The 27755-nt window shown below is 39.9% G+C and overlaps 1 protein-coding gene across 11 annotated transcripts in view; it reads left to right on the forward strand.

Annotated features, from left to right (window-relative positions):
- Nucleotides 1–27755, forward strand: part of AIG1 (androgen induced 1) — a 373835-nt gene that overhangs the window by 122297 nt on the left and 223783 nt on the right. For all 11 annotated transcript variants that reach the window (XR_014147368.1, XR_014147369.1, XM_081827458.1 and 8 more), the window contains one exon: nt 5264–5419. Coding sequence is in view for 9 of the 11 variants with exons in the window: in XM_081827460.1 (XP_081683586.1) it covers nt 5264–5419 (156 nt within the window). In the remaining 2 variants the exon portion in view is untranslated. The remainder of the gene's footprint in view (nt 1–5263; nt 5420–27755) is intronic.

Below are 27755 nucleotides of genomic sequence, written 5' to 3' on the forward strand. Positions count from 1 at the left end.
TTGTGAACAAATAAATTGGTGGTGTTTTAAGCTGTTAAATTTGTGGTAATTTGTTATGCAGCACGTACAACTGATGCATTAGCTGAAGATCTCCATTTATCCTCCTACTGGTTCCTCTAGGGTTTATGGTACACACCTTAACTTATCACTCTCTGCTGCCAAATAATATTTTGCCACCTTATGTAAAATTAAAAACTTAACAACCTATGCCTTCCATTTCTTCTCCCTCTCCCTTTGTGCTGTTGTCATTATTTTATTCATTTGACAGAGAGACACAGCGAGAGAGGGAACACAAGCAGGGGGAGTGGGAGAGGGAGAAGCAGGCTTCCCGTGGAGCAGGGAACCCGATGCGGGGCTCCATCCCAGGACCCTGGGATCATGACCTGAGCGGAAGGCAGACGCTTAGCGACTGAGCCACCCAGGCGCCCCATAATTTTATTTTTAAATATGTTTAAATCCTCACAATATGTTCTCATGTTTTTGCATTAACTAGTCAATTATCTTTTCAAAAATAAAATAAAATAAAAGATAAATCTTTTATATTTTATCAACATATTTACTATTTTTAGCAATTATCATTGCTCTGTATAGATTTGAAGTTATTATCTGGTATCGTGTTTTCCATTCCTTTGACATTTCTTGTGTGAAATCTATTGACAATAAATTCTTTCAGCTTCTGTTAGTCTGAAAAAGTCTTTCACCTTCGAGAAATTTTTCCCTTTATAGGGCTTTAAGGTATCATTCCATTGATTTCTGGCTTGTGTTGTTTTACTTGAGAAGTCTGTGAAATTTCTTATCTTTATTTTTCTGAATATGATATGTCTTTTTCCTCCAGTGGCTTTTTTTAAGATAAGATTTATTTATTTATTTTAGAGAGAGAGCACATGCGTGCGTGAGTGGGAGAAGGGAGAGAATCCTCAGGCAGACTCCCTGCTGAGTGCAAAGCCTGATGTGGGGCTGGATCCTAGGACCCTGTGATCATGACCTGAGCAAAAATCAAGAGTCAGACCCTCAAATGACTGAGCCACCCAAGTGCCCCCCTCCAGTGGCTTTTAAGAGTTACAGGTTTTCAGCGTTTGATCGTATTATGCCTTGATGTGGTTTTATTTATGTATATTCCATTTGTTTCATTTCTTGGATCTGTAGGTTTATAGTTTTAATGAAGTTTTGGAATAACTTTGCCATTATTTCTTCTAATACTTTTTCTACATGCCTCCCTCTTTGCTCCTTTAGGGCTCCAATACACATAGGTTAGTCTGCTTGACATTTTCTCACAGTTCATTGAGATTCTGTTGATTTTTAAAATCTTTTTCTTTCTCTGATTCATTCTGGATGATTTATATTGCTATATATTCAATTTTTAAATTTTTCTTCTGCAGTGTCTAATTTGATATTATTTCCACCCAGTGACTTTTAAGTTTCAGGCAATGTCTTTAATTTTTAAATGTTCGGTTTGGTTCTTTTATTATTATTTTATTTTTTAAAGATTTTATTTATTTGAGAGAGAGAGAGCTCGAGTGGGGGGGAGGGGCAGAGGGAGAGGGAGAAGCAGACTCCCCACTGAGCAGAGTGCCCAGTGTAAGCTCAATCTTAGGACCCCGAGATCATGACCTGAGCTGAAGGCAGCTGCATAACCAACTGAGCCACCCAGGTGCCCCCTGTTTGGTTCTTTTTAATATCTTTTTTATTTTCACTCATTATTTTCATTTAACTTCTTGAACTTACTTTAATTTAGTGATTTATATTTCTGTCATTTCAAATTTGTTTTTATTTAATTGGTTTCCTCTTGGTTAAAGATTTTTTTACTTCTTGGAAAGTCTAGTAATTTTTGATTAGATGTTGAATATTATAATGTTAGATATTGTTGAATGTTTGGATTTTGGTATATTCCTTTAAAAATTGTAGAATTTTGTTTTTGCAGGTATTTAAGTTACTTGTAGATTGGCTTCAGGTTTTGTTTTTTTTTTAATGCTTGTTTTTAAGTGTTGTTGGGGTGGATGTAAAGTAGCCTTTATTTGAAGGCTACTTTAGCATCACTATTTAGGTGATAAACTTCTTAGGTCTCTACTGAATGCTTGTTGTAGTCAGTAAGTCCTCTCTGGTCAGAACTTGAATAACTCCCTATTCTGAGTGAGCTCTGAAAATTGTTTAACCCACAGCTTGTGGTATGTAGAATAATAAAATGACTTTCAGTGATATTCATCATTGTATAATCTCCTCCCATGGGGTTTTGGTAGATCCTGTGAATACAACCACTCTGTAATTACATTACTTTATGTGGCAAAAGGAGAATTATTCAAGGTGGGCCTGACCTTATGAGGTGAGCCATTTAATTAAAAAAAGAGATTTACTTGGCTGATTGCAGAGGGAAAAGTTCAATATATGAAAAAGCTGACTTACATATTTAGTCCAAATGTCTAGTTGTTTATAGTGGGAAGGCAACTCTGGTAGTAGTTACTTGATCATGAAATTTTAAAATTCACTTAATTTGGAGCTCACTAAAACCGGCTAGCCCAACCTTAAAATAGAGGAAACTGAGTTAGAAGGAAAACAACTGAAAGAGATTAGCCAACTACATCCCCAAAATATGAAAACCATTCTTTTTACCTTTTATTTTTAAGTTATTTGGCAATATTTCATAATAATGAAGTACATAGAAAATAATACAATAAACTTCTATATACCTAAATTATCAACTTAAGAAATAAAATATTATTGATACAGTTGAGGCCCTTGTGTCCTTCCTCCAGTCTTATCCTCCTTTTTTAAAAAAATATTTATTCATGAGAGAGAGAGCACACAAGCAGGGGTGGGCAGAGGGAGAGGGAGAAACAGGCAGAGCCAACAAGGGGGCAGGGCTTGATCCCAGGACCCTGGGATCCCTACCGGCTCAGAAGGCCAACGCTTAAATGACTAAGCCACCCAGGCACCACAAGTCTTATCTCTTTGTAGAGGTACCTGAATTCAGTGCTATTAATTCCATGCATTTCTTCGTATTTTACCTTATATACGTGCATCCTTAAAATAATCTTTACATTTTTTTTGAAATCTATTTTAATGCTATCAAAATGTAGCATTTTGGGGGGTTCCTTTTTTTGTTTAATGTTTTGTTGTGAGAATGAAAAATTGATATGTACTTAGAGTTCCATTGTATAGCACAGTTTATTTATCCAGTCAATAATTGAGACATATAGGCTGATTTTTTGAAGCAATGAATGCAGAAATTAACTTTTGTGTGCATGTGACAAGAACACATGTATGAGAGTTTCAGCAAGGGAATACCTCTGTAATGAAGTCACTAGATAATAGAGTATATGCATCTTTAAGTCACTATATATTGCCAAGTATTCTTCAAAGGGGTTGTCCCAATTTGCATTCCCACCATAGGGTTTCCAGTTGTTCTACATCCTTATGACCAGTGGTATTGTCAGAGTTAAATTATAGATAATTATATGGGTGAGAAATGTTATCTCATTGTCATCTACATTTGCATTTCCCTGCTAATTGATCATGTAGGACACCTTTTAATATGTTCACTGGCCAAATTGGCATGGAGATTATTATTCCCCAGCCTGGTTACTCCCAATTTCTCAAAAACCCCTTAAGGTTGACATAAAGATCAAACATCTAAAGTGATAAGATATGGTATGGAAAGTTTTCCTAAGTGTGAAATTATTCCCTGAGTCATTGAAATTAATTCTGGTCATCACACCATGATTCTTGCCAAGCCTTCAGTTGGACCATGCTCAGTTATGGCAGACTCAGCTTCTCCCACTCTGGTTTTTCTGGTTGTAGAAAGAATAACAAATAAACCTTAAGTCATTGAAGCTAAAAGACAGGCTAAGTTATAAGAAGGAATAGAACATCATTCTAGATAAGATTGGCTAATAATGGCAGGATTTGGTGAGCCTGGAAGACCACAGTGATTGGATTATATGTAAAAATATTTCAGGATTTGTTTGTTTGACTAAGGCCAACAATGGCATCTCCGTTATTCAGAATTTTCAAAATGGCTTAGATAAGAATTTGAACAGAATGATTGGCAATCTGAGTGTGCCAGTGCTATGCTAAAGGATGGAAACGCAAGATTTTGAGGGTCCTTCTTCCCTTTGTTCTGTGCCTCAGGGAGGAACTCATCCACTCAATCACAGGTTCAATCACAGGTTCCTTCCATTGCCAACATGGACATTTACACAAAACTTTTTTTTTGTTGTTTTCTAAAGAGATAATGAGTAAAATTGTTTCTTTTATAAATATACCATCAATAAATGATTTCTGGTAGAAGAAACCAGAAAAATTACCCTGAATCTATTCTTGGTGCTAAATGGATGTCACTTTGAGCCCAGGGAATATACTTTCTGCCCTTTCCATAATTTGAATTTTCATTTGCTAAACTATATGACAGTATGCTTCCTGCCTCTACTCACAGCTCTGGATCATCAATACCTTTGCCCCCACTTTAGGAATTTCACAGATTACTCAGTTGTAGTGTTTCAGTGTCCTCCCCCATGATAGTCCAAGTTACACGTAGCTGATGTAAGTAATTTAATTTGTAATTGATTTGGGAATGTACAACTGAAAGCTTTTTTGGGAATATGGTGTGGGTTATCTCTGTTTATACTATTTGGGGAAGATTTTTATTTCATAGAAACAGAAAACCTGAGAAGGAAATCATATCGTTTAGGTTTGACAGCAGAAAATCGCTCTGTACCAGTTTTGATTATTGCATTCAGTTGATTTCTTTATGACTCAAGGACTAGAAGCTTTCTACTACCTTTGGCGAGAAAATTTCTGAATCTAGGAGATTAAATCATAGGAAGAGTTCTTCACATCAGACAAAATGTCTCAATTATTATTCAGGCTACCTTGATTCTTTTCTTTGACCTTCTTCGGTGTTTGTTAAACCCCACTAGTCAATATAACTAGATTACAGATACGATATTTTCAAAATAATGGACATGTCGTTAGGGTATTTGATACTGCTTTCTATCGGGCCTATTTAGACATGTATGTGCATGCTTACTTTGCATTTGGTCCTGAGGTGAGCAAAAATGGAAGCAGTGTTTTTAGGATGAATTTTCTCACCTATGATAGCAATTTGTAAATATCTTACTCTTTTCTTATTTGTAGGGCCAGCTTTTTAAATATGCTTCTGATCTTCTCTTATCATATGTCATGTTGCAAAGTTGTTGCTCGCTTGCTGTCCTACAGCTGTGGCCTCTTTAGATCTTCCGAGCTAACGCCAGCTGTTGTCTCCCTCCAGGTCATCCAGGCTGTCTTTTTTGGCATTTGCGTGCTGACTGATCTTTCCAGTCTCCTGACTAGAGGAAGTGGGAACCAAGAACAAGAAAGGCAGCTCAAGAAGCTCATCTCGCTCCGGGACTGGATGTTAGCTGTCCTGGCCTTTCCTGTTGGGGTTGTGAGTATGATTTAGAATGCATCTAACCACAAAAGAAACTTGGGTCTTATTTCAGACTTCTAAGAGAAAAAGAAGTGTTATAGTCACAAAGCACCACAGACTTGGGGGCTTAAACAACAGACATTTATTTTCTCACAGTTCTGGAGACTAGAAGTTTGAGATCAAGGCATCTGCAAGGTTGATTTCTTGTGAGGCCTCTGTCCTTGGCTTGTAAGTGGCCTCTCCCTGTGTCCTCACATGCTCTCCTCACATGTGTGTCCATGTCCTATTCTCCTCTTCCTATCAGGACATCAGTCATATCAGATTAGGGCCCCTCAATGACCTCATTTAGCCTTACCTGCTTCTCTAAAGGCCTTACCTCCAAATACAGTCACATTCCTGGGTACTGGCGGGGGGGGTAGGACTTCAACCTATGAATTTTAGGGAGACACATTCAACCCACAGCAGTTTCTTTAGCAGCCTAAACTCGAAATGTATGGTCCTTGGGTCTATGATCATTCTAGTATTTTTTGAACTTGAGAGAGGAAGTCAGCATTGGCTCATACTGCTTCGCTCGCCCGATTATGCCATTGGCTAATACCACTTAAGTAAATGCAGCTTCATGTTTTGGGTCTGTTCTGGCTTCATTGATTTTCATTATTTTCTGTTAGATTCCCTCCATTGCTTGATTTCCTTCACAAGTCCGTTAATCATCCATTGTCCATCCATAAACCATGTTTCTTTAAAGGACCAGGGCCCCATGAGATTCTATCGATTTTAACCTGTGGATCACCAGGAAAAGAGGGAGAGAACTCCTGTAAATCTCAAATTGTGAAAACAAGGAAGAGCGTGTTACCTAATTCAAATCAGAACTTTCCTTTGCCAGCCAACATATAGGAAAAAAAGAAGCCCAGGTGGTCTGGTCTAACATGTGTATCAAGCCTGAGGTCCATGGTAGGCAGAGTCAGAAGGATTTTTTAAATCCTTCCAGGTCTATAGCTGGTAGAAGATGCTTGTTCTAAGATCAATTAGTGAGCACCCAGACCACCACTGAATTGCTTTTTCTATGTACTGAATTATATTTTCTTGGATGAAGTAGTCCTTAGCTCTTGAAAACAACACAAAGTGATTCTGATAATCTGGTCACACTCCTCTGCTCATTCCCTCGTCTTTTTCCTTTGAAAACCTAAATGGGTGTTCAGATTGAAACCAGCTAGCAAATCTCTCAAATTCTGTTGCTTAACCTGACACAGTTAGATGCTTTCCATATTATTTATTTCCTTCTTTGGACTTGACATCTAAAATTCAAATAGTTTCTATCAGAATAATCATCTAAGAGAAAATTTCCATTGGCACAAAGTATAAAGATTTATACTCTGTGCATGAAAGAATTATCTAGAAAATCCAAGTCTGTGTGTTTTTTGTTTCTTTTTATTGGCTTATTCCGTTGGAATTTCTATAGGCATGTCATTGCCTCTGGAAGTCTTCCTTGGCTAGAAGGAATACAGTAACACAATACAAAAGTAAATAGGAATACAATATTAACACATTTTCTCTTAGCTCTGCCTCTCCCTCTGTTATGCTGTATCAAACTGTGCCTCTAGGGCTTAAACTGTGCCTCTTACCACTCTCATCAAAGACACATTGCATACGCCCTTTAGACACTTTTGACATTACTTTGGCCAGAAACTTTTTGCACCTGCTTGAGACTTGAGATATTTGTCAGCTTTCAGTGTCCTTCCTGAATTTGGTCCTTATATGCTTCATGGTTTGTAAAAAGGATGGGGGACTTTTTGTTTGCTTGTTTGTTTGATGACATTTGATACTTCCCTCTGTTTCACTATTTTTGTTGTTTTCTCTGTGTTTTGAAAAAGGGACAAGAAGTAATTATACCTTTAATTTCACCCCTCCCTTTTAACCCAGAAGTCACAACATCACATTTCATTGCATATGTATGCACCTTCCCTACCTGATGAGCTTCGCAGAAGAATTTAAAGAATAATGAATCAATCAGATGAGCAGCTTCACTTATTTCTTTAACTCTTATTTTTGGCGTACCCATTGATATTTTATAGTCAATATTTACATTTTTCATAATCTTCCCTGTTATTATGAGTCACTTTCCCTTTTACAACCACTTGCCTTTTAAAAACCAACTTTCTTTTTCATTTAAAATTCAGGTAGCCAACATACATTACATCATTAGTTTCAGGTGTAGAGTTCAATAATTCATTCATTGTGTATAACACCCAGTGCTCATTTCATCATGTGCCCTCCCTAATGCCAATCACCCAGTTTCCCCATCCCCCCTACCCACCTCCCCTCGAGCAGCCCTCAGTTTGTTTCCCAGAATCAAGAGTCTCTCATGGTTTGTCTCCCTCTCTGATGACTTCCCATTTAGTTTTCCCTCCCTTCCCCTATGATCCTCTGCGCTGTTTCTTATATTCCACATGTGAGCGAAACCCATGATAATTGTCCTTCTCTGACTGACTTATTTCACTCAGTGTAATACTCTCCAGTTCCATCCACATCGATGTAAATGGTAAGATTTCATCCTCTCTGATGGCTGAGTAATAGTCCGTTGTATATTTATACCACATCTTTATCCATTCATCTGTCGATGGACATCTGGGCTCTTTCCATAATTTGGCTATTGTGGACATTGCTGCTATGAACATTGGGGTGCAGGTGCCCCTTCGGATCACTACATCTGTATCTTTGTAAATACCCAGTAGTGCGATTGCTGGGTTGTACTTTCTGAAGTCCCTCTCTTAAATTGCTCTCTCTCTCTCTCTCTGTGTCTCTCTGTCTCTATTTCTCTTTGGTATTGGGAAGAATCTGGACAATATTCCCCAGAAATCTTATGTTTTCCACTGTTTCTTACTGTCATTTGACTTTTTGCATCTATTTCCCCAGTTTCTCAAGCTAATAAACAGAAATTTATTCTGAGGCAAAAAACTGATACATGGCTTCTTTCCAGCCAGACTCCATTCATTTTATAGCAAAATCATATTTACAAAGGACACAAATGTGTCTCTTTATAAACATTTTAACACAAACTGTTTCTTTATTAAAACATAATTTTATGATTTTTCACCTTTCTTTCCCCAAGTTAATTTCCTATCTTTCCTTTCTGGTGTGCCCTTGTCTTTGCTGTGACTTCTGAGGTTCTCCCCTGCCCCTCCTGTGCCTCCCCTGTACCCCCAGTTGCTCACCAGGGTCTGGAATTTCAGTGTGGTTTTATCACTGAAGTTTTTCTTCCTTGTTAAAATGCAATCCCTTTCTGGAGTAGAGCCACTTGGAATCACATGAAGAGGTGTCATCTTTACTGTTCCTGTGGCTCCTGGCCTGGGACATTTCGTCTGAAGGATGGGAGTAACATCAATGCCTGGGACCTGATTTGATGGGCATGTCCTTATACCTGTAGGCATCTGTGGTGTAAGAATGCTTATCATGTGTGCAAACGATTAATTATGATATTTGTAATTAAACACCTTTTACCATGTTGGTTGACACAGTAGAAATCTGAAAGGACAAAACACCCGAGCACTCGCCTTGTGCCCTGAGAGCCTTGGGCATGGCTGGAGCTTCCTAAGGAGCAGGGTGCACAGCCCCCACTTAGAACCTGCCTGTGGCCCCCAGAGGCCTCCAGGCTCTGACTGCCAGTGATTGCCGGCCTCGCAGCTTACCTCCCCCTCACCCCACTTTCTCCTGTCTTCCTTTGCGCCTCACCTTTTGTTTGTCAGCCCGAAGTTTGCAGGGAAAGTAATGTTATTTTTGCTTCCCAGTGCAGGGCAGAAAGGCAGGGGGCATAATAAGGGGGCAGAGTAGCACCTCTGCCCAAATTTTCCTGAAGAGACCTCTGAGCCCCAAGCTTTGCCTGGCGCACCCATTATCTCTCTCTCTCTCTCTCTCTCTCCTCAGCTGCAACTGTGGCAGCAAGAAAGACATGGGTAGGTTATCTAGGATTTGTATTGTCTCCACTAATGCTTCCTCTGATAACAAGGTTAATTGAGAGTTGACAGTAATTGCTTTCTGTGGGCATGAAGCACTAAATATGCTTTTTGTGACCCATGGACCTAATGCATCTACTTCATGGACTCTATCTCTAGGATATATAAAAATAATAAAGCATTCCAATCAAAGATAATTGGAGTAAAGTTTTGTTTGAGCATAACCTTGAAGAAATCAGGCAGGGTTGCTTGAGTGAACATAGCATGTATCTTCCTGATTTGTGTAGATTTCCATAAATGCAAAGCTGGCCTTGATTAGTAACGCTAATGGCCGGAAACCACCACCACTCCCAAAGCCTTGCAACTCATTTTGCAGGGATAACCCATGGGAGGCTCTTCTTACCATATGCAGTTTATTTCTGAACCCTGTCACCCTTTTAAAGAAGCATTACAAATAACTCTATGACATTATGTGGTCTGGGAGCATTGACGTTTATGAGGAGCAATCAAACCAAGAATGTCTTTTGTCTCCTGTGAGTTTGTTGACTTTTGTGTTAGCAGATACCCTTCTAGTTAAGAGAATCAGCTAAGACTTGCAACCAACCAAGCAAACAAACAAAAAGAGAAGGAAAAAGAAGAAGAGTAACAAAAAAAATGAGAACGATGAGTATGAAAGTGCTTCTCTCAGAAATTCTAAATATGTCTCCAACTGCTATCCAAAGCAGCCCCTTTAATGACAAAGAGCTCTCATACTTTCTCCATTAACTCAAGTGTATGTATCCCGTTCATTTGCAGCTTCTCAGCTTACGCGAGACATGTCATCAAATCTCACCACCTCCCCCGTACATCTTTGTCCCTGGTGTCACTTGGGTTGTTCTAGACCAGAAGCTGGGCTATTGCTAAACTAACCTTGACTGATGGGTGAAGATGAGATGTCCCTCTCGGTGGAGAGGGGGAGTGGGTCCGAGAAGGACCTTTAGATTTGGATTGTTTAACCACGGATGGGCATCCAGGGTATCCCAAGCAAACCAGCATGTGCCAAGATAAGTTTTTCTGGAATTTGGGCTTTTATATCTGAGTTTAGCCTCAAAGTTATTTGTTCAGGAACTGTCTCTGGTGTTATAAGTGTGATCTTGTAAAGACGTGATGAAGACTTTATATGTACCAACCTAGTCTAGATTCCTTGAAAGTTTGCTTTTGCTTGTGATGGGAACTGTATGATACCTGTTTCCTTAGGAAATATGGAAAATGTAATTTGAAATCTCAAATGCAAACTTAAAGAAAAAGTATCTAGCAAGTGTTTTCAAAAAGTGATTAGTAAGTCTTCATTTATTGACATACCAGCTAACTCTAAGCCGTTATTCAGAAAAATGTTGTGAAGCATACAAATTCAGATCATTATATCCCTACAATCTAAAAAACATTATTTTCCTTTCTGATTTTTAAGTAAGAGATTGGCTTAAATGGAAAGCAAACATTAATTAATATTAATTACTAATATTACTATCTGTTAATGTAACACATAAAGGAAGGGAATTTTATTTTGTTTGAGAGTGTATGAAGGGGAAATTTTTAAAAAGCACATTATTTACTTTATTCTACAAACCCTGGATTTAATATAAAAATACACTTAATATCTGCTGATCCTCTCTTTATTAAATTTTCACACAGGTACCTAAAACCAAACTCTTTTCTGTTTTTTTTTTTAAGGCTTCACTGATGTTTTAAGTTTCTTCATATACCCTTTTCCTTTCTCTTCACCTTTGAAGTTAAAAATGTAATATTTGTTAGGTCATATTTTATGGTAAAACCCAGTTCATTTTGTGTTAAATCAATCATATGCTTTCTTTCTGCACTGAAGTGAGTTGGGTTGCCTAAGAGGGAAGGTCCACAGATGGGCATTCCTTCAAGATCAGTAAACAAAATGAACGTTTTCCTCCCCTACCAGGAGAAATACTGAGGAGACTGTAATTATCTAATCTAGGTGAGTGGTCTTACATCATTTTTTGGATAGCCTTTTCCAAAGACCAAGGACATAATGTGATTAGACAGATGTACCTGATAGGGAACCAGGTTGCTTCTCAACCACCTTATATATTTTTGTCTCCTAAATAGAAACCAAAGATTTTCTGCCTAAGTGACCTATTTAATCTGTACACCTTCATGGAGACTTGAAGCAGTCAGCTGGTTCAATGCTTGCAAGACAAATTTCTTCAACACAAAAAATAACCACACTTTAACAACATTTTCTGTAGGTGCCCACTTTTAATCACACTACGGTGGAAACCACACATTTATATCCAGAACATTCAAAGGACAGAAGCTCTAGTCAAGTCAATAATTATTTGTGTGTTCATGGAGCTCACTAGGGAAGTAGTACCGAGTGCTAAGAGCCAAGATAGCAGTGACTAAGAATTGATCCTGTCCTTCAAGAGTCTCAATGTCTAGAGAAAGTGACTTTATAAGCTCTATCAACAAGTAAAGTAGAAGAAGGCATGGTATAGATAATAGTGCATGGGTCTAAGGTGAAGAATTATCCTAGAAGAGGAAGGGATTGATTTTAGTGACTGGGAGGTCCTGGAAGACCTCCCAGAAATGATGTTGGAGCTCTGTTTTGACGAATGACTACAAACTTATTGGATGTTTAAGTTAATGATGCTTTCAGCTGCAAGTAACAGAACCCCCACAGCTATCCACCTGACTCACTCTTTTAATTCATTCAAGTCTCTGTTCAAATGATTACCTCTTAGAAGAGCTTCCATGAATACTCAATATAAATTAGCTTTCCATTATTCTCAATCTCCTTACCTTGCTTTGTATTCTCCATAATGATTACCACTACCTGGCACTTTCTCTGTTTATTCTTTTATTTCTGTAGCATATGTCTCCTCTGGCTTGGTACACACCCTGTGAGGCCAGAGAGGTTGTGTGTTTGATTTACTGCTGCAACCCAAGCCTCAGGAGCAATGCCTAAATAATTCAGTATTTATTGAGTGAATATCCATCCAACTGTGGCTTAAGCAATAAAGATATTTAATATCTCACAAAACAAGAAGCCTGTAAGCATGTAGCTTCAGGATGGTATTGCTCCGTATTATCATTTGAGACTTAGGCATTTTTTATTGTCTACTTTTTTATCTCCAGAGTGTTGGCTTTTTGTCCTTGGACTTGCTACCTACAGTCTCAAGGGTTGGTAAAGTCCCAAACATCACTCCCTTTGCAACCATGTTCAAGGCAGGAAGAGGAAGAATCTTTTTGGGGAGCTCTCCCCTTGTGTTTGTCTCTTCATCAGGATAATGAATATTCCCTATAAGGCCTGTCAGCAGATTTCCCCTTGGTTTTGTTGGTTAGAAGAGTCACGTGGCTAGAACCAGCTGCACGGGAGGCTGGGAAAGCAAGTGGGAGAAGGAAATGAGCTTACCATGAGGGCTTGAACAAATTATGATTTATCCTTAGGGCTTGGGCACATTGCTGCCCAAACAAAATCAGGAGTTTTAAGAACTATGATAAGTAACAAATATTGAGAACAACTATTAAATGTAAACTGAGTAAACACTAATAGGATTTTAAGTAATTTGTTGTTTAAGTTTTTATGAAAAATAGATACAGTAAGACTGATGAGATTCATCATGGACATTTTCTATCTGAGCCAAGAAAGGCGTATTTTTTTCCATTTATTCTCTGCCAGCACCATTTTTTGTACATTCTCATTCGTATTCTTATAAACAACTATCAAAATCTGATTTTTGAAGAAGTTCTTCTCAAAGAAAGTCCGATATGTTATACAATTGACTAAACAGTTTCTGTTCAGTTTCTGAAACTCCAGAGGAAATTTGTGAGAGCTGGCCCTGCCATAGACCAGCAACTCAGATATGCAGACAAGCAGGTTCGATGAGTAAAATCTTCCTTGAATAGCCTAGAAGTTGTAGAGATTGGTCACACACTGTGTGTCACTTCAGAGTTCCCACTCTCTCTGGGCCAAAGGGCCACAAAAGTGTCTCAGGAGATAATCTTTTTTCCATATTTATATCTGTAAGTTCGATACGTATTTGAAGCATGTGATTGAGAAATGGTAGACCTGATCTTCAGTAACATTAATAATGTGATGCATATTATAAAATAGACACACGCTTCTTGTTCTCAAAAATTAAGACCCGCCAAATCAGGATGTTTGTATGACCTTGTTTGGGAATCCAGGAACAAGATGCAATATTAGTTGTTGATTAAAAAGGAAAAGAGGAAAGGAACACACTATTTTTCTTCTTCCTTCTCTGTGTACATATCTTTCTTCCTCCTTCTCTCTCAACTTTTCCCCTTCTCGCTCTACCCCAACCCCATCTCCTTCTTTGTAGAAGAAACAATGATTTGCTGTGTGGGTGCCCTGAAATTACTATAGTTCCTGTGGGCGTTTTGAGGTAACTCTTACCTGTTTTAGCTGGATCAAAATGTGCTGTGTCACATCAGCTGATATCAGAAGGAACATTTCCCCCCAAGGAAGGAGCCAGTGGACTTTCCACCTACGCAAATTTTATTAACTTTTAGTTGTGCCTGTGGGATGACCATGCTAATGATTTGCTTATCTTACTGCAAATAGCAAATCCTGGATAGGACTTTCCTTCATCGTGCCTTTTTATAGCTCTCTTAGGAACGGAAGTTGAGGTATAATTCTGACTTTGGAGGATGTGTTGGGGGACAGGTGGGAGGGTGGGAAGACAAGAAGCTGGGGAACAGTGAGGAGAGAGCATGTGTGGAGCCCCGCTCACTTCTCCTAAACTCCTCTGAAGAGCACCTGCCAAGAGGTTTCTGTCTCCAGAATGTCCCTTTATCCTGTAGGTTACGTCTGTGCTCCTTTCACACAAAGGAACAAACACACTGGGTGCTGGGCTGTGCTGCTGAGGTTTGGTGGACAGGGTGAAAATGAAGGAAGCGTGTCCCAGAAGAAACCAGAAGGAGCTCTTCTGTCCCAGTCTGCTTTTGGGTGCTCTACCACTTTGTTCATTGTTTGCCAAGGGGAAACTGGGAAAGAATGGGAAACAAGAAACTTATGAGCATAAGTGGTGGTGTGCCTACATTGGATGGCATGAACGGAGACAAGTTTTCTGTGCCCTTTTGGGTCACCTCACCGCTTGACCTTACAGAGGGCCCCTCCCCTTTCCTCACCTTAAAAATCTACTACAAAATTAGAATGACTGCCTTCATACAAGCACAATTAACAAAACAGGAAGAAGCCTCAGCACTCCCATGCCTAGAAAATAATATAAGCACGCGCATGCCCAGAAGATGCTGTCAAAATTAGCCTTGAGTCAACAAAGAAAAACAGCCCCTAGATTCATTAACACAGTAACATTTTTGTCTGAATATTCAGAAGTGCTACCTGCACCTCCTTCCTGCTGCAATTAACCTTAGAGTTTTATAGAAGACACCACGTACCCGGAGGCACTTGAGATTGCCTTTCTTTTTTGTTTCCAGCCAGTGGAAGAGCAGTTCCATTTGCACTTTCTGAGACTTCTCTCACTGTGTCCCTCCCCATAGAGGCAAAACCCACAAACAACTCAAGAGGCTGGAAAGTCTAATAATGAGCACTAACTTCTGCTCCATGCTATGGGGGACAGGTACTGTGCTAAGGGCTTTACTTTAATTGCGTATTCAACCCTCAAAGCCCCAAACGCTAGGAATTTCCGTCATTCTCACTTCATAGAAGATGCTTCTATTGGAGGGTTTTACAGATGGGGTTCCCACTCTACAGGTCGTGTGCCTGAGGTCCATGGTGCAGCCAGGACTCAACCCAGACCCTGACCAATGAGGTGCTTGCTGTCAGCGGGTACTCTACTTTTTGACAAACCAGACCTAACTTCGCTTTTCATTGTTCGCCTGATAGATATTTTTAGCTACGTACAGAAGTTCTGAGCTGACCACAATTTCTAATTTAGGAGAATGCATCAGAATAAGAAAGGGAGTTATGCAGAATCTGGATCAGAAGCCACTGTTTATCCTTTTCCTTGAGGCTATTTAACAAAAGCTGTTCATTTGTGCTCATTACTGTTTCCATTTGATACATTATTTCACACCATGGAGCCTGTGGTTTTATACAGTTTTACAGGCCAGTTTGCAAAATACAAGTTTTGGCAAAAAAAGATCATCTTCCTGCCTTGTCTTCTTGTTTCAACCATTGAGTACAGATTTAAGTTCCCACATTTACCCAATGTGCTTGTTTTTAATATGTGAAAATCAGGTTTTATCGATAGAATTAGCTACGTTTTTAAAAATGGTTACTAAATGTATCCAGTGTCATCTGCAACTCATCTTGGGGCTTGCCAGAAGGCACAGTTCATGGCTACACGATTGCAAAAGAATATTTTTGGCAAGAAATGATCCAGTACATTCCGTATGGGTATCCTAACAAATGAACTGTGCCTACCCAGCAAATATTTTACTAAGAATTCCTGAAAGCGATTTTGTTCTGCTTTATCAGGAGAAGCTTTTCAGTCAAATCTGCTTTTCTTTTTAAATTTATAATTTATACTTCCACCTATTTTCACCAAGGATTTGAGGTGGTCTAAATCAGATCAGTTCATTGAAGTGAACTAGTCTCCTAGGCCTCAGCCTCATTCAGCAGAGGCTGCCTGTAAATAATCTTGTCTGTTTGGATGAGTGTCTTCTCTATTAACGTTGCAGGATACACAGAACAACTTTCTTACGCATTTTATCTTGCAAAGTCAAGCAAGCCAGGAAAATGGGGAGAAATCTCCAATAGACCTTCTGGCAAATTGATTGAGTGCTGTGCGCCAGTCACTATGTTAAACGCTCTCACATAATTTCACTTACTCTCAAAGGGGATCTTATAAAAACAAGAGGCAGTTGGCAAGAGGAAGCTTACTTATCCCCGAGACTGAGATCCCAGCACCAGGACTGGTGCACTGAGTGAAGCCACAACAGGCCACAGCAGTCTGTTCTTGCTTTGCTCGGTCCTACCTGGAGAATAATGCCTGCCATATTGGACCTGGTCAATCATGTGTGATCCATGCCCTAGGCTTGAAGAGTCTCAAGCAAAAAGGGTAGTAAGGAAGGAGAAAGAAAGAAAGCTCTAGGGCAAAAGAATCATCCACAGAGAATAGATTTTCTCCTTAATCTTGGCACCTTCCTGAAGTGCTGACCTTCAAAGTAATTAGTCTAAACTCCGGGCTCTTAGTTGGCGAGAGGCATTCTTCAGCCATTAAAAAAAAAAAAAAAATCCAGAACTGATCAGCAATTCTAGAGGGGCCTAAGCAGATGACAAAGAATTCAGTTGGATCAAATGCCAGAACACAACTCTCGCAATGCTGTTGGGCAGACGGAATGCAGACACTCAGGCTGTATAGATGCATCTTCGGGCCTTTTGGGTTCCAGGGATGACCATTTGTTTGTTGACTCCTTCCGCTTTTGCCCATACAGCAGAGATCATCACAGAATAATTTAAAGGGCCAAAACAAAAGTCCACACGAATTTCCATACTGAGCATTTATTCCTTTTATAATAAGAAAACCTCACATGTATTGCCATTTGCAAACATATTGTCATTGGCAGATGCTTATGCTCTAAATTTAAAGGTTAATGTTCCTAGAGGAAGAAATAACATTGATACGCAATTGATACAATACTCAAAAACAAACGCACCAACCTTTCCAAAAGTTCTTTCCCCATGGCAAACTACACACAGAAATTTCTACATGTTTTCCTGGTTTGTTTATGCATATAATCTAAACTAAACAAAACAAAGAAAACCTTAGCCTTTTTCCTCTCCTATCTCCATAACAATTCAGAGGGAGCAAAGTGGCCATTTGACGGTGTCCCAGTGTGCTGGGACAGTATTTAAATGTCACTGTAGTCCAGGACCAAAGACCTAGACGCTCAATTTTGTCAGTCTTTTCTAAGGTGATCCTTCTCTCAGCCAATGAACTAATGCTAACTAAATGACTACAGACTAAAGTTTAGCTCAGAAAGATAACTGAATAATTTGTAATGACAAAAAAAAAAAATGTCAGGCAGACTATAATCTGCATAAACTCTCTCTAGAACAGAACAATTTAAAGACAAAGAATAGCCAGAAGACTTCTGGGTGAACTCAAATGCAAGGCAAGGGGCAGTAAATGGATGATATTAGTGGCAGGTGGTCAGATTACTAGTCTGCTCCATAGGGACTGACTTACACTAGGTAGATCGGAAGCTACCTTGGGTGGTCTGGGGTGCCTGTCCTCTATGCAAAGCTGGAGACCCACTCTTGCCCTGTTATACCCATAAGCCTGCCCACGATGATGATACTTTTCCCTGTTAACATATCCTTTTTGGGAAGCCTGTAATTCATTTAAGCAGGCTTCAAATTCCACTGTTACAATAGTATTCTGGTCAGGCCATCGTGATATTATACCCAAGGCACTGAATATAGGCAGTCATTGATCCATAGCCACCTAACAGGATGCTTTTACAAAAGGATGCTCTAATTACTTAATTAACTTTGATTAGATTAGATTAGATTAGATTAGATTGTTCTTAATTTTATTCTCAGGTGGTAACTCTAAATTCAAGTTGTAGTTGGCTGGATGTCTCTCCTCTGTACTTAGAGTTGCCTTGTGCATATTCATTTTAATGCAATCCTATCTAATAATAGACCAGAGTCCCCTTTTATTAAAAAGAGAAAGAGAGACAGAGAGCAAGAGTTTGATTATTCAGTGATTTTATGTGACAAAAGGTCTAAATAGTTTTTTGAAAAAGAGACTTCTATCAATGCTATTTGATTGGCAGTGGTTCTCTAACACAATAAAAATAGTCTTCTGTGAGGTTTATGGATATGTTTAATTATTTTATTTGTTGTCACTTGACAGAGAGTGAAAGAAGCCTTGGTCAATTTGTTTTGGAGTGGAATTCAATTTAAAATGGATCAGTTTAAAACTCTGAACCCATAAAAGGAGGGTTAGTTATTAGAATGCAAAAATGACCCACCTTATGGTGTGATGTCACCTGTGTGAGGCATAAGGTGACCAGATGTAGTCAAAAGAACATGAGCCTTGGAGAAAGATGTGGGTTTTAATTCTGGATCCACCACTTTCTAATGTGATGAGTGGGCTCAACGAAACCTAACTCACTTGGGGTTATTGTGGAGGACAATGAAAGACACAGAGTATCTAGAACAGGATCCAGCAGGATGACAAGTAGTCAAAGAGTGTCAGTTTCCTTCCATTTGCCCCCAAAGTGGCCTCACATCACAGAGAATGTCCTGAGAGATGAGAGCACCTTTTAGCAAAATATTTACACTGCCCTGTTGCAAACACTCATTCAAAAGGTTACAGTGTACAAGTTCTTGAAATTCCAAGGTGTGTATGGTCATGCCATTCAGAACCCCAGAAGGAGTTCTTACGGTTCTTGAAGGCAGTAGAAGTTAGAGGGAAAGGTTCAAATACTGGTAAAAGGCTTCAAGGGAAAACAGTATACCATTGGTGGGGTTTATGTCAGAAGTTAGAAGTGGGTCTGCTACCACCTCCTCACCCACAATTTCCAGCTTAGTTCACCTGGAAATTTTGGAGGAGGTGGATATATGTTTTATTTTCTGGTGCAAATCAGCAGTTGATTAAACTAGAGGGTTGAAATTTGCACGAAAGAGGAAAAAATTCTGATTTCTTAAAAGATCTGACCTGTCTTTAGAATTATCATCAGAGAAATCTATCTATGTTATTATTGATGAATAGTAGGCTTGTTTCCAAATTTTTGACAATTCTGGGCAATACTGCTTTGAACATTCTTGTACATTCATTCTCCTGCTCCACATATGTAAGAGATTCTCCAGGAAAAAAGGTTCCTAAACGGTATGCTACAAGGAAATACAAATGTCCCAAGACATGTCTATCACCTCCGCCCCTGCGAATCTGAGCATTTCTGGGGTGCCATACTCCCCAACAGGGGACTTTTAGTCCTTGTTTGCTGAGAATTCTTATCAAGAATGATTGCTACATTTTATCAGATTTTTTTCCTGCGCTTGTAGAGGTGCTTCATTGATTCTTTCCTGTATGCTTGTTTTCTATTTCATTAATCATTTGGCTATTCTTTGCTGTCTTCTGAAGATGTATACCCCACTCATTAATTTTTGCACATTCTCTTCTACTGTAGGTATAGGAGCCTGTAAAATTCCCTCAATTAACACTTTAACTACATCCCACAAGAATTGTATCTACCATTTTTATTACTGTTATTTCTAAATATTTTCTAGAGTCCATTATGATTTTGTGTTTGATCCCCAAGTTTTTAAAACATGTTTTTAGATTTCCAAATGTGCAGGGATTTTTATGTTTCTATTATTGATTTCAAACTCAATTGCACTTTGGCCGGAGGCTATGATCAGTAAGCTACCAATACTCCGAAATTTTTTGAATTGCTTTTTAGTTTAAATGGTGGCAAATTTTTATATTCTTAACTTGAGCTTAAAAAGAACACACATTTCAGATCACTACGTCTTCCTGAAAGCTCATATCAGGCCACAAACCCACATGATTGCTATCTTAAGGTTCTGATGGCTATCTTATGGTTATGAATTTTCAGGGTAATTTTTCTTTCCCTTTCTTCTCAGTACAGAGCTCAGGTTCCAGTAGCCATGTTTTCCTTAGTGCCCTCTTCTCTGCCAGGTTGAGGATCACCCTTTCACTGAAGGTGTAACCCTCTGGGGTACTAGCTTTAGGTGGGGGCCTCAGTGGGGCTCCCCACCTTGGGCAGTCTTTATCTCCTATCTCCTGAATTCCACAGAATATCCAAAGATAAAGCTAGGGTCACTGTGGTTGACAGACACTTCTGGACAAAAGCTGGCCTCTGGTGCTTGCTGATCTCCTGGGATTCTCCCTCACTTTATTTTTTTTTTAATTTTTTATTGTTACGTTAATCACCATACATTACATCATTAGTTTTAGATCTAGTGTTCCATGATTCATGGTTTGTCCCTCACTTTATTTTGACATCTACAGTTTCACTACTTTTTGTCACATAGCAGTTAATTTTTAAAAGATGCTTCATGTATCCTGGATACGTTATGAAACAACAAAATCAAGATTATATAGTATGATATGTGTATTTAAGAAGGGGAGACACACAGATAGGAACATGTAGGCATTTATATGTGTGGGTGTGTACCTTTTTTTCTTTTTGCAAAAACAATCACTGAAAGGATAAAAGAGAAATTAATACATGGTTACTTAAATATTTAATTACGCTTTTTTTTTTTTTTTTTTTTTTTGGTGGTGGTTTTCATTGGGAGAGTAAGTTTGGAGCATTTATTCCACCATATAGCTGGATATATGAGTAAGTTCTGATTCCCTTTTTACCACATCTTATCTAGAGAATGGGTTCACCTATGGCTCCTACTGAATCTCCTTTGTATCAGTGTCTCCATAATAGAAGTTTTCTTGCCTTGAAGTCCCTTTTCAGGAAATGGTTGTGCCAAATATATCAGGGTTAACCAATCCCATTGTGGAATTAAAGAACATTAACTGTTTCCATTGTGTTTAGTAGCCGTAGCTATATTACTGTGCATTTTTCTGGAGTGTCTGATCGCCTTTTTCATTCCATCTGTGCAATTGGTTGTAATCTTTGTAGTTTTCCAACTGAGTAGCAACTACTCCTGATTCACGCTTATATCAGTCAGACCTTAGTATTTCCTTTCCCCTATTTCTTTCTGTAGCTTGATGGATAACCAGAAAGTAGAATAGACAGAGTTTCCACCCTCGGGGGCTCATCTTCTCCACTCCCTACCCCCTCACGGTGCATACCACCTTACTAACCAGGCCCACAACCTTCAGGACACTCTCAATGTAGTGTAATAAACCTTCAAAAGAAGGCTGCTACCACTAGAAGCCACCCTCAGGCAACTTTGGATCCACTTGATGGGAAATAAAAGTGAACATAAAAGCTATCATTTCTATGTGTCAGTCAGTGTTAAAACAGGCCAAGTGGAGATGCCTGAGACTCTGAAAAGAGCCAGAGTCCGAGGAATGTGGCCTGATTGGTGTGGTTTCATCCTGTAGGTACAGGGATGATACCCAGCCTGACCCTGGGCAAAGCGTCTGAGGACTTAGGTCATAAGCACCTAGGCCCATAAGCTGGTATTCCAGGGAAAGACTTGCATCCCAAAGATGACATGAGAATCAGATAGGAGCTTATTAGTAAAATTTGAGTAAGGAAGGGAGCATGACTCCAAGGTGCAAGACAGGACCCAAATATCAGTAAGGACCAGCAAATATTCTATTTCTCTATCCAGTGAATATGAATTTGCCAGAGGTAGGATAAACCTGGTCAAATAATCCTTACTGAGATGCTTGAGATACCACTAATGCATTTATTCATATTCCTAGCAAAGACAAGAATGAGTCTCCTGACTGGTTCTGCATTCTGTGCTCCTGTCTTACAGCTTTGGATGTCATGGTCGATCCAGAAGAATAGCCTGGTGACTTTTCTCCAGGTGTAACCATCTTTCTTTTTCTTCTGGGTTTTCTAGAATGATTAACCAAACATTTTACTCACCAAACATTCATTGAATTCCTGTTCTAGCAGGCCTTCTTAGAGGACTTAGAAATGAAATAGTCTTTGGCATTTAATCATTCATTCAATTATTAATTGCTTCAAAAGTATGTACTCTTATGTACAAGAAGTATTAAGAGAGGTTAAAGGCATTGGCTCTGGGGTTTCATTGTCTGGCCTCACATTATCGCTTAACCACTTTTTGACTCTGGGAAAGTTACTAAAATTCTTTAAAGCTAATTTCTTCATTTATAAAACCAGAAGAATAATAGTAGCTACCTCAGGGTAGTTGTAACTCTTAAATAACATTTTGCCTGTGAAGCCCCTGATCTATACAAAGTAGAGACTAAATAGGTGTAAACCAGCTTTCATAAAGCACTGGAAAAGATTACATTTATATAATATTCTCAAAATGTTAAAATATAGTGATGGAGGAAACATCCATAGTTGACAGGGGCTCAGGCTGGGCAAGGGTGTGACCCTAAGGAGGTAGCATTAGGGACTTCCTCGGTGGTGATGGAACTCTTCGGAATCCTGATTGTGGTAAAGGTTACACAAGTGTGTACATGTGGTAAAATTTCATAGGATAATATGCCTCCTCAGAAAACGAGTGCCTGTAAAAACTGGTAAAATCTGAATAGGTCTGTCGTTTAGTTATAGTGTTATGCCAATGTCAGTTTTCTGGTTTGAAAATGTACCAGGCTTGTGTAAGATGTTATCCTTAGGAGAAGCCGGGTGAAGGAGACACAGGAATTCTCTGTGTTATTTTTCAACTTCTTGTGAGTCTTAGATGATTTCAAAACAAAGAGCCAAGAAATAAACATATAAAGCACCAAGGGAGATGTGACGATGCAACCAAGAGGAAATCGACTGGTCCTTACTCTGCCAGAGTTCACATCCCACTGGGAGGAGAAACCAGCAATGACACTGTCACTGATTCCGTCATGATTTTGCTCAGCATTGTGAAAGAAAAATATAACATCCTACTAGAGCTCAGGCAAGGAAAAGGGGCAACTCAGGGGAGGCTTCTTGGAGGTTATGCTATTTCGGACCCCTTCTCTTCGGTGATGATGAGCTGGCAGGGCTGTGGGGAGGCATTCCAGGCAAACGGAGCAACAGATGAGGGGCCTGGAGGACAGGCGGAGGCTTCCAGCAGCTTAGAGGGACCAGCAAGTTAAAGGATGTGTAAGAGTTACTTGAATGGGCTAGTGTTGTAAGCAGAGGCCTGAGGTGGGTCAGGGAAAGAAGTAATTACTTTTTTTTTTTTTATTTTATTTTATTATGTTATGTTAATCACCATACATTACATCATCAGTTTTTGATGTAGTGTTCCATGATTCATTGTTTGTATGTAACACCCAGTGCTCCATTCAATACGTGCCCTTTTTTCTTACTTTTGATGAGAGATTGTGGGGGATTTTTAGGTGGTGGGGACAACTGCGCCATGAAAGTAACACTTGATAGAGCTTGGATTTTGGAAAAAAAAAAAAAAAACCGTAATGAATCTCAAGCTGCAGTTACAACAAAGCCCAGAGGCATGGATACTTGGAAGTGTGTGGTGAGTTTGGGAAACTATACATAGTCTGTTGATTGGGTTCCTGGAAGAAGCTGGAAGGGGACTGGAAAGAGAATTGGGGACCAGATCACAACGGGAGTTTTGGTTTTATTCTGGAAGCAAGGGGGAGTCATTGGAAGTTATAAACTGAGAAGTTCTTAAACGTTTTTAATAAGATAACTCCGAGGCCAAGATAAAGCATGGATAGAATTTGAAGGAAAACTGACGCCGGTAGCTCTAGCCAAGGGGCTACCGCAACAGTCCAGAACAGGGACAGCCGGAACTGGGGTAAAGGCAGTAGGCACTGGGAGCAGGGAATGACAGAGGAGCCTTGGAGAAAGTCAGCTCAAAAGGCGATGGTGACGTCGGATCCAGGAGCTTCACATCTAGTAATTTATTCCTCTGGGGTATTCACATGGGTGCATAAAAACATATGCATAACATACCGTTGCAGGGTTACTGGAAACTGCAACAATCAGAATGAAGATACATATCTATTAGTGAGTGCTTAAGTAAATTATAGCACATAATCACGCAGTGTGGTACTTTGAAGTGCTTAAGAAAAATGGGGTATCACCGCAAAACATTTTTAAGTTAAAAAATTGCGGAAAACTGGGGCGCCTGGGTGGCTCAGTCGTTAAGCGTCTGCCTTCAGCTCAGGTCATGATCCCAGGGTCCTGGGATCGAGCCCTGCATCAGGTTCCCTGCTCCACGGGAAGCCTGCTTCTCCCTCTCCCACTCCCCCTGCTTGTGTTCCCTCTCTCGCTGTGTCTCTGTCAAATAAATAAATAAAATCTTAAAAAAAAAAATTGCGGAAAACTGGCTATAGTGTGATCTAATTCTCTAAAATAGTGAATGGAATGCCCATTAGATACGTAGGAAAAGACCTTTCAGGAGTATACCTATCCTTTTGACAGTGACTATCTTTACAGGACGAGATTACAAAGAGCTTTTACTTTTTATACATTTCTTTATGGTGATGTACTACAAATGTTTTTGTACTTAAATGTGTCTCGTCTATGGCACTCACACGTGCATGGCATGGTCTTAGATTGGCCTTCCTGTGAACTGGCTCAGGGACGGAGGGTGCATGCAGGAGAAGGGGGCTCTTGGGAGAAACACCTGTTCGGAAGGGAGGAAGGCAGTGTTGGGTAGAAGGAGAAGTTGACCCACACTGCGGTTGTAACTGGCATCCTGGGATGTCTAGAGCTGGGATGTCAGAGTTGCCGTAAGTGGAGGCAGAGGGGCTGGGTGTTTGTTTCCTGGCATGGGTCAGACACTGGATTTAGACTGCCCCCTCACCCCCCCGCCCCCCGGGGAAGGGGCATGACCCGGGCAACACAGTTCCCTGCAGCTGAGGGCAGTTCCCAATGAGGGATGCAGCTCACAGTGGCCAGCGACCAGTATTGCCAACATCTAGGGGATGGACGCATGGGCCCTGAAGAGGGAATCTGGAAGAAACACTAGCATATCTGCCCCAGTTATTTGGTGTAAGCATAAAAGCTGTTCTCTGACTTTGCAGACCTTACTAAATGACCACAAGATGAGGAAAAATGATGATCTCAATGCAGCACAAAATTCAGTGAAATGAAATATTTTTGATTAAAAAGATCTTAACAATTAGGAAAAGGAAGCTGTTTATTTAGCCTGATGAGCACTTCCTCGAGCCTATCCTTTCACTGAAGCTCTGGCCCCTCTGTGGGATAAGGCCCATGGGTGCCGTACGCACTCCTCCAATTTGCGCAGGCCCAAGGCCACGATCATCCATATCCATGGCCATAGTCCACAGAGCACTCTGATTCTGGTGTGGGCATTTGCCCCCATGGCAGCCCTAATTTCTGTGTTTGTTAGTGATCTGGTTTTTACTCTGTTCTGTTTTTGTCTGTATGGATTTTTTTTTTTTTTTGACTCCCAGTGATTTCCCTTCCTTTCTTGTCTGCTCAGCAATATATTTGAAAGTATATTTGTTGTAATTTATTTAGCACCTAGTGTTTCACAGTAGGAAAGTTTTTCTGTGTATCTAGTCCACGGTACTGCAGAAACCTAAACCCCCACTGTCTTTACCAAAGGCAGTTTTTCCTTTTACTGCTTATAATGTGACTTTCAGTTTTATGTAGTTTTATACTTTGTATTTTATTTATTTCTTAAGCTCTCCACTCTTCTCTTGCTCTGCCTTCTTTATTTAATCTCAGATTTTCATCTTTGACCTCTTTTCTTTAATGGAGAATTATTTGATCATTAATTAATCATTTTTTCTGATTTGTATTGTTGAGTTGCCCTTTTTTGGAGGGAGATGGTCACATTCCACTTTCTCTCTCTCTCTCATGATATTTATGAACACATTCCATGCTATTTCTTTTCTTATGATTACTCAATCTTAAATTGGTTCTTTCTGAGCCAGCTGTTTGCGAAAGGATAGTACTGGAGACAGGCTAGGGAACTGAGCTAGGGCAGCTTGAATTTCTGCCTCTTTCCCACCACCTTCTTTGGAGAATGGCTTCTCTCTGCGCTACACTCATTTCTCTCTCCTAGCCTCATTTTGATCGCAACCGTTTTGTATGGTGACAGGAAGCTGAGTGTTCATTGGGTGAGCTGGAGTTGTCCATGCAGGCTGCTTACCACAGATCCTTTCTTGTTTACTATAACATACCCACATCCTGCTTCTTGCAGAGATGACATGCTGACCCGTTGCCACATTTCACATCATCACTTCTGACACCTGAAGCCAAGTAGGGATCAGAACATCTCCCCAGTGCTCCCATGCATCTCAGACCTCCTGTTCCCAGCCAGAGTCACTCAGTGTCTCTTAGAGGGCGTCGCCTGTAGCGATCTCTCTGTTCTGCTCACTCGACCAGAGAACCCTTGGATCTTGTTTCTTTCATCAGAGTCTTGCCCTGTCTGGGCTCAGTTTTCCTAATACTGAGCAGCCTGTTGAAAAGAGTGATATTTGGATTACGGGTGTTTCCTACTTTATTGGTTTCACTTCTCCTTGTGTCTGGTTGACTTGGAGAAAGGGAGCCTTTGTCTTCCATCTTGATCCAGAAATCCAGAGAAGGATCATGTCAGGGTGATAGAAAACTTAAACAGGTGAAGGAGGGATTGGCAGGTAAAGGTCTGAGAAGAGATGGGCTAGAAGAATAACGCTGGAAAGAAGGGTTTCTCTTCCTCACAGATGGGAGAACAAAAAAATACAGAGAACATGAAAAAGGAATTTTAGGTCATTAGGAAGAAAATTGAAGGCTTAAAAGGATGCTCCTCCTAAGGGAGATGTGGAGCCTGACACAGACAAAAAGCACCAATACATCTTTATCATTTACTCTGCCCATTTTTATCATAAATGTGCTATGTGTGAAGCGGTGGGGAAACGGCAACGAACAAGAAAGACAAATTCCTATTCTCTGACACTTCACCTCCTCAGAAGAGAGCCAGACACTGAACAATAATGAAAACTTACTTTCTGTCAGCATCTATGATAGGAAAGAATGGGGCCACAGAGTCGTTGGCAAGGTGTCTGTGAAGAGATGCTGTTTAAGCCAGACCTAAAGGGACAGAGAATGCAGCCAGGTGAAAATGGGGTAGGAGAATTCCTGGCAGAAAGAATTGGAAATGCGAAGACCCTGAGGCACGAAAGAGCTTAATGAGTTTCAGGAACAAATGGCCAGTGAGAGCTTAGGGAGCAAGAGAGAATATGGTAGAATCTGAGGTCAGAAAGAAAAGCAGGGGTCAAGTCATATGGGCATTGTTGGAGCTGGGTTTTTATTCTCACATTATATACTCAGTCAGAAGGGACCATTAAGGACCTAAATATAGGTAAATATGGATAAATTAAAAATTCTATCACAAAGATTATAGTTGAAGGCTGTGAAAAAAGGCAGAAACATGTGCTTTAGAAACTCTCTAAATGCAGATTCTGGTTTTAAGGTAATTTGAGCATAGTGCACGGAGAAAAAAAAACAATGTAGTGTAACTCACAGCCTCATAATTACAAGTAGAGGAATTCTATGTCACATTTCCAGGAATGAGTACTAGAAACTAACTGTGCTCTGGAACAAAAGATACTGTAACATTTCAGAGGGGCCTATGCTTTGCTGTGCCTTGCTGAATTTGAGGGTATGGATGAGGGAAGTCAGCTATGAGATCATGTCAGGACTCAGAATCTTCTAGACCTGAAGGGTGGGAAGACAAGAGCCTTGTCAAAATGAGAGAGTCTCGTTGTTGGTGTATAGGAATGCCACTGATTTCTGTGCTTTGATTTTATTTCCTGCCACTTTACTGAATTCCTGTATGAGTTCTAGCAGTTTTGGGGTGGAGTCTTTTG

This window comes from Leptonychotes weddellii, chromosome 8 (assembly GCF_054177405.1).
Source record: "Leptonychotes weddellii isolate Sample4059 chromosome 8, ASM5417740v2, whole genome shotgun sequence".
Lineage (NCBI taxonomy): Eukaryota > Metazoa > Chordata > Mammalia > Carnivora > Phocidae > Leptonychotes > Leptonychotes weddellii.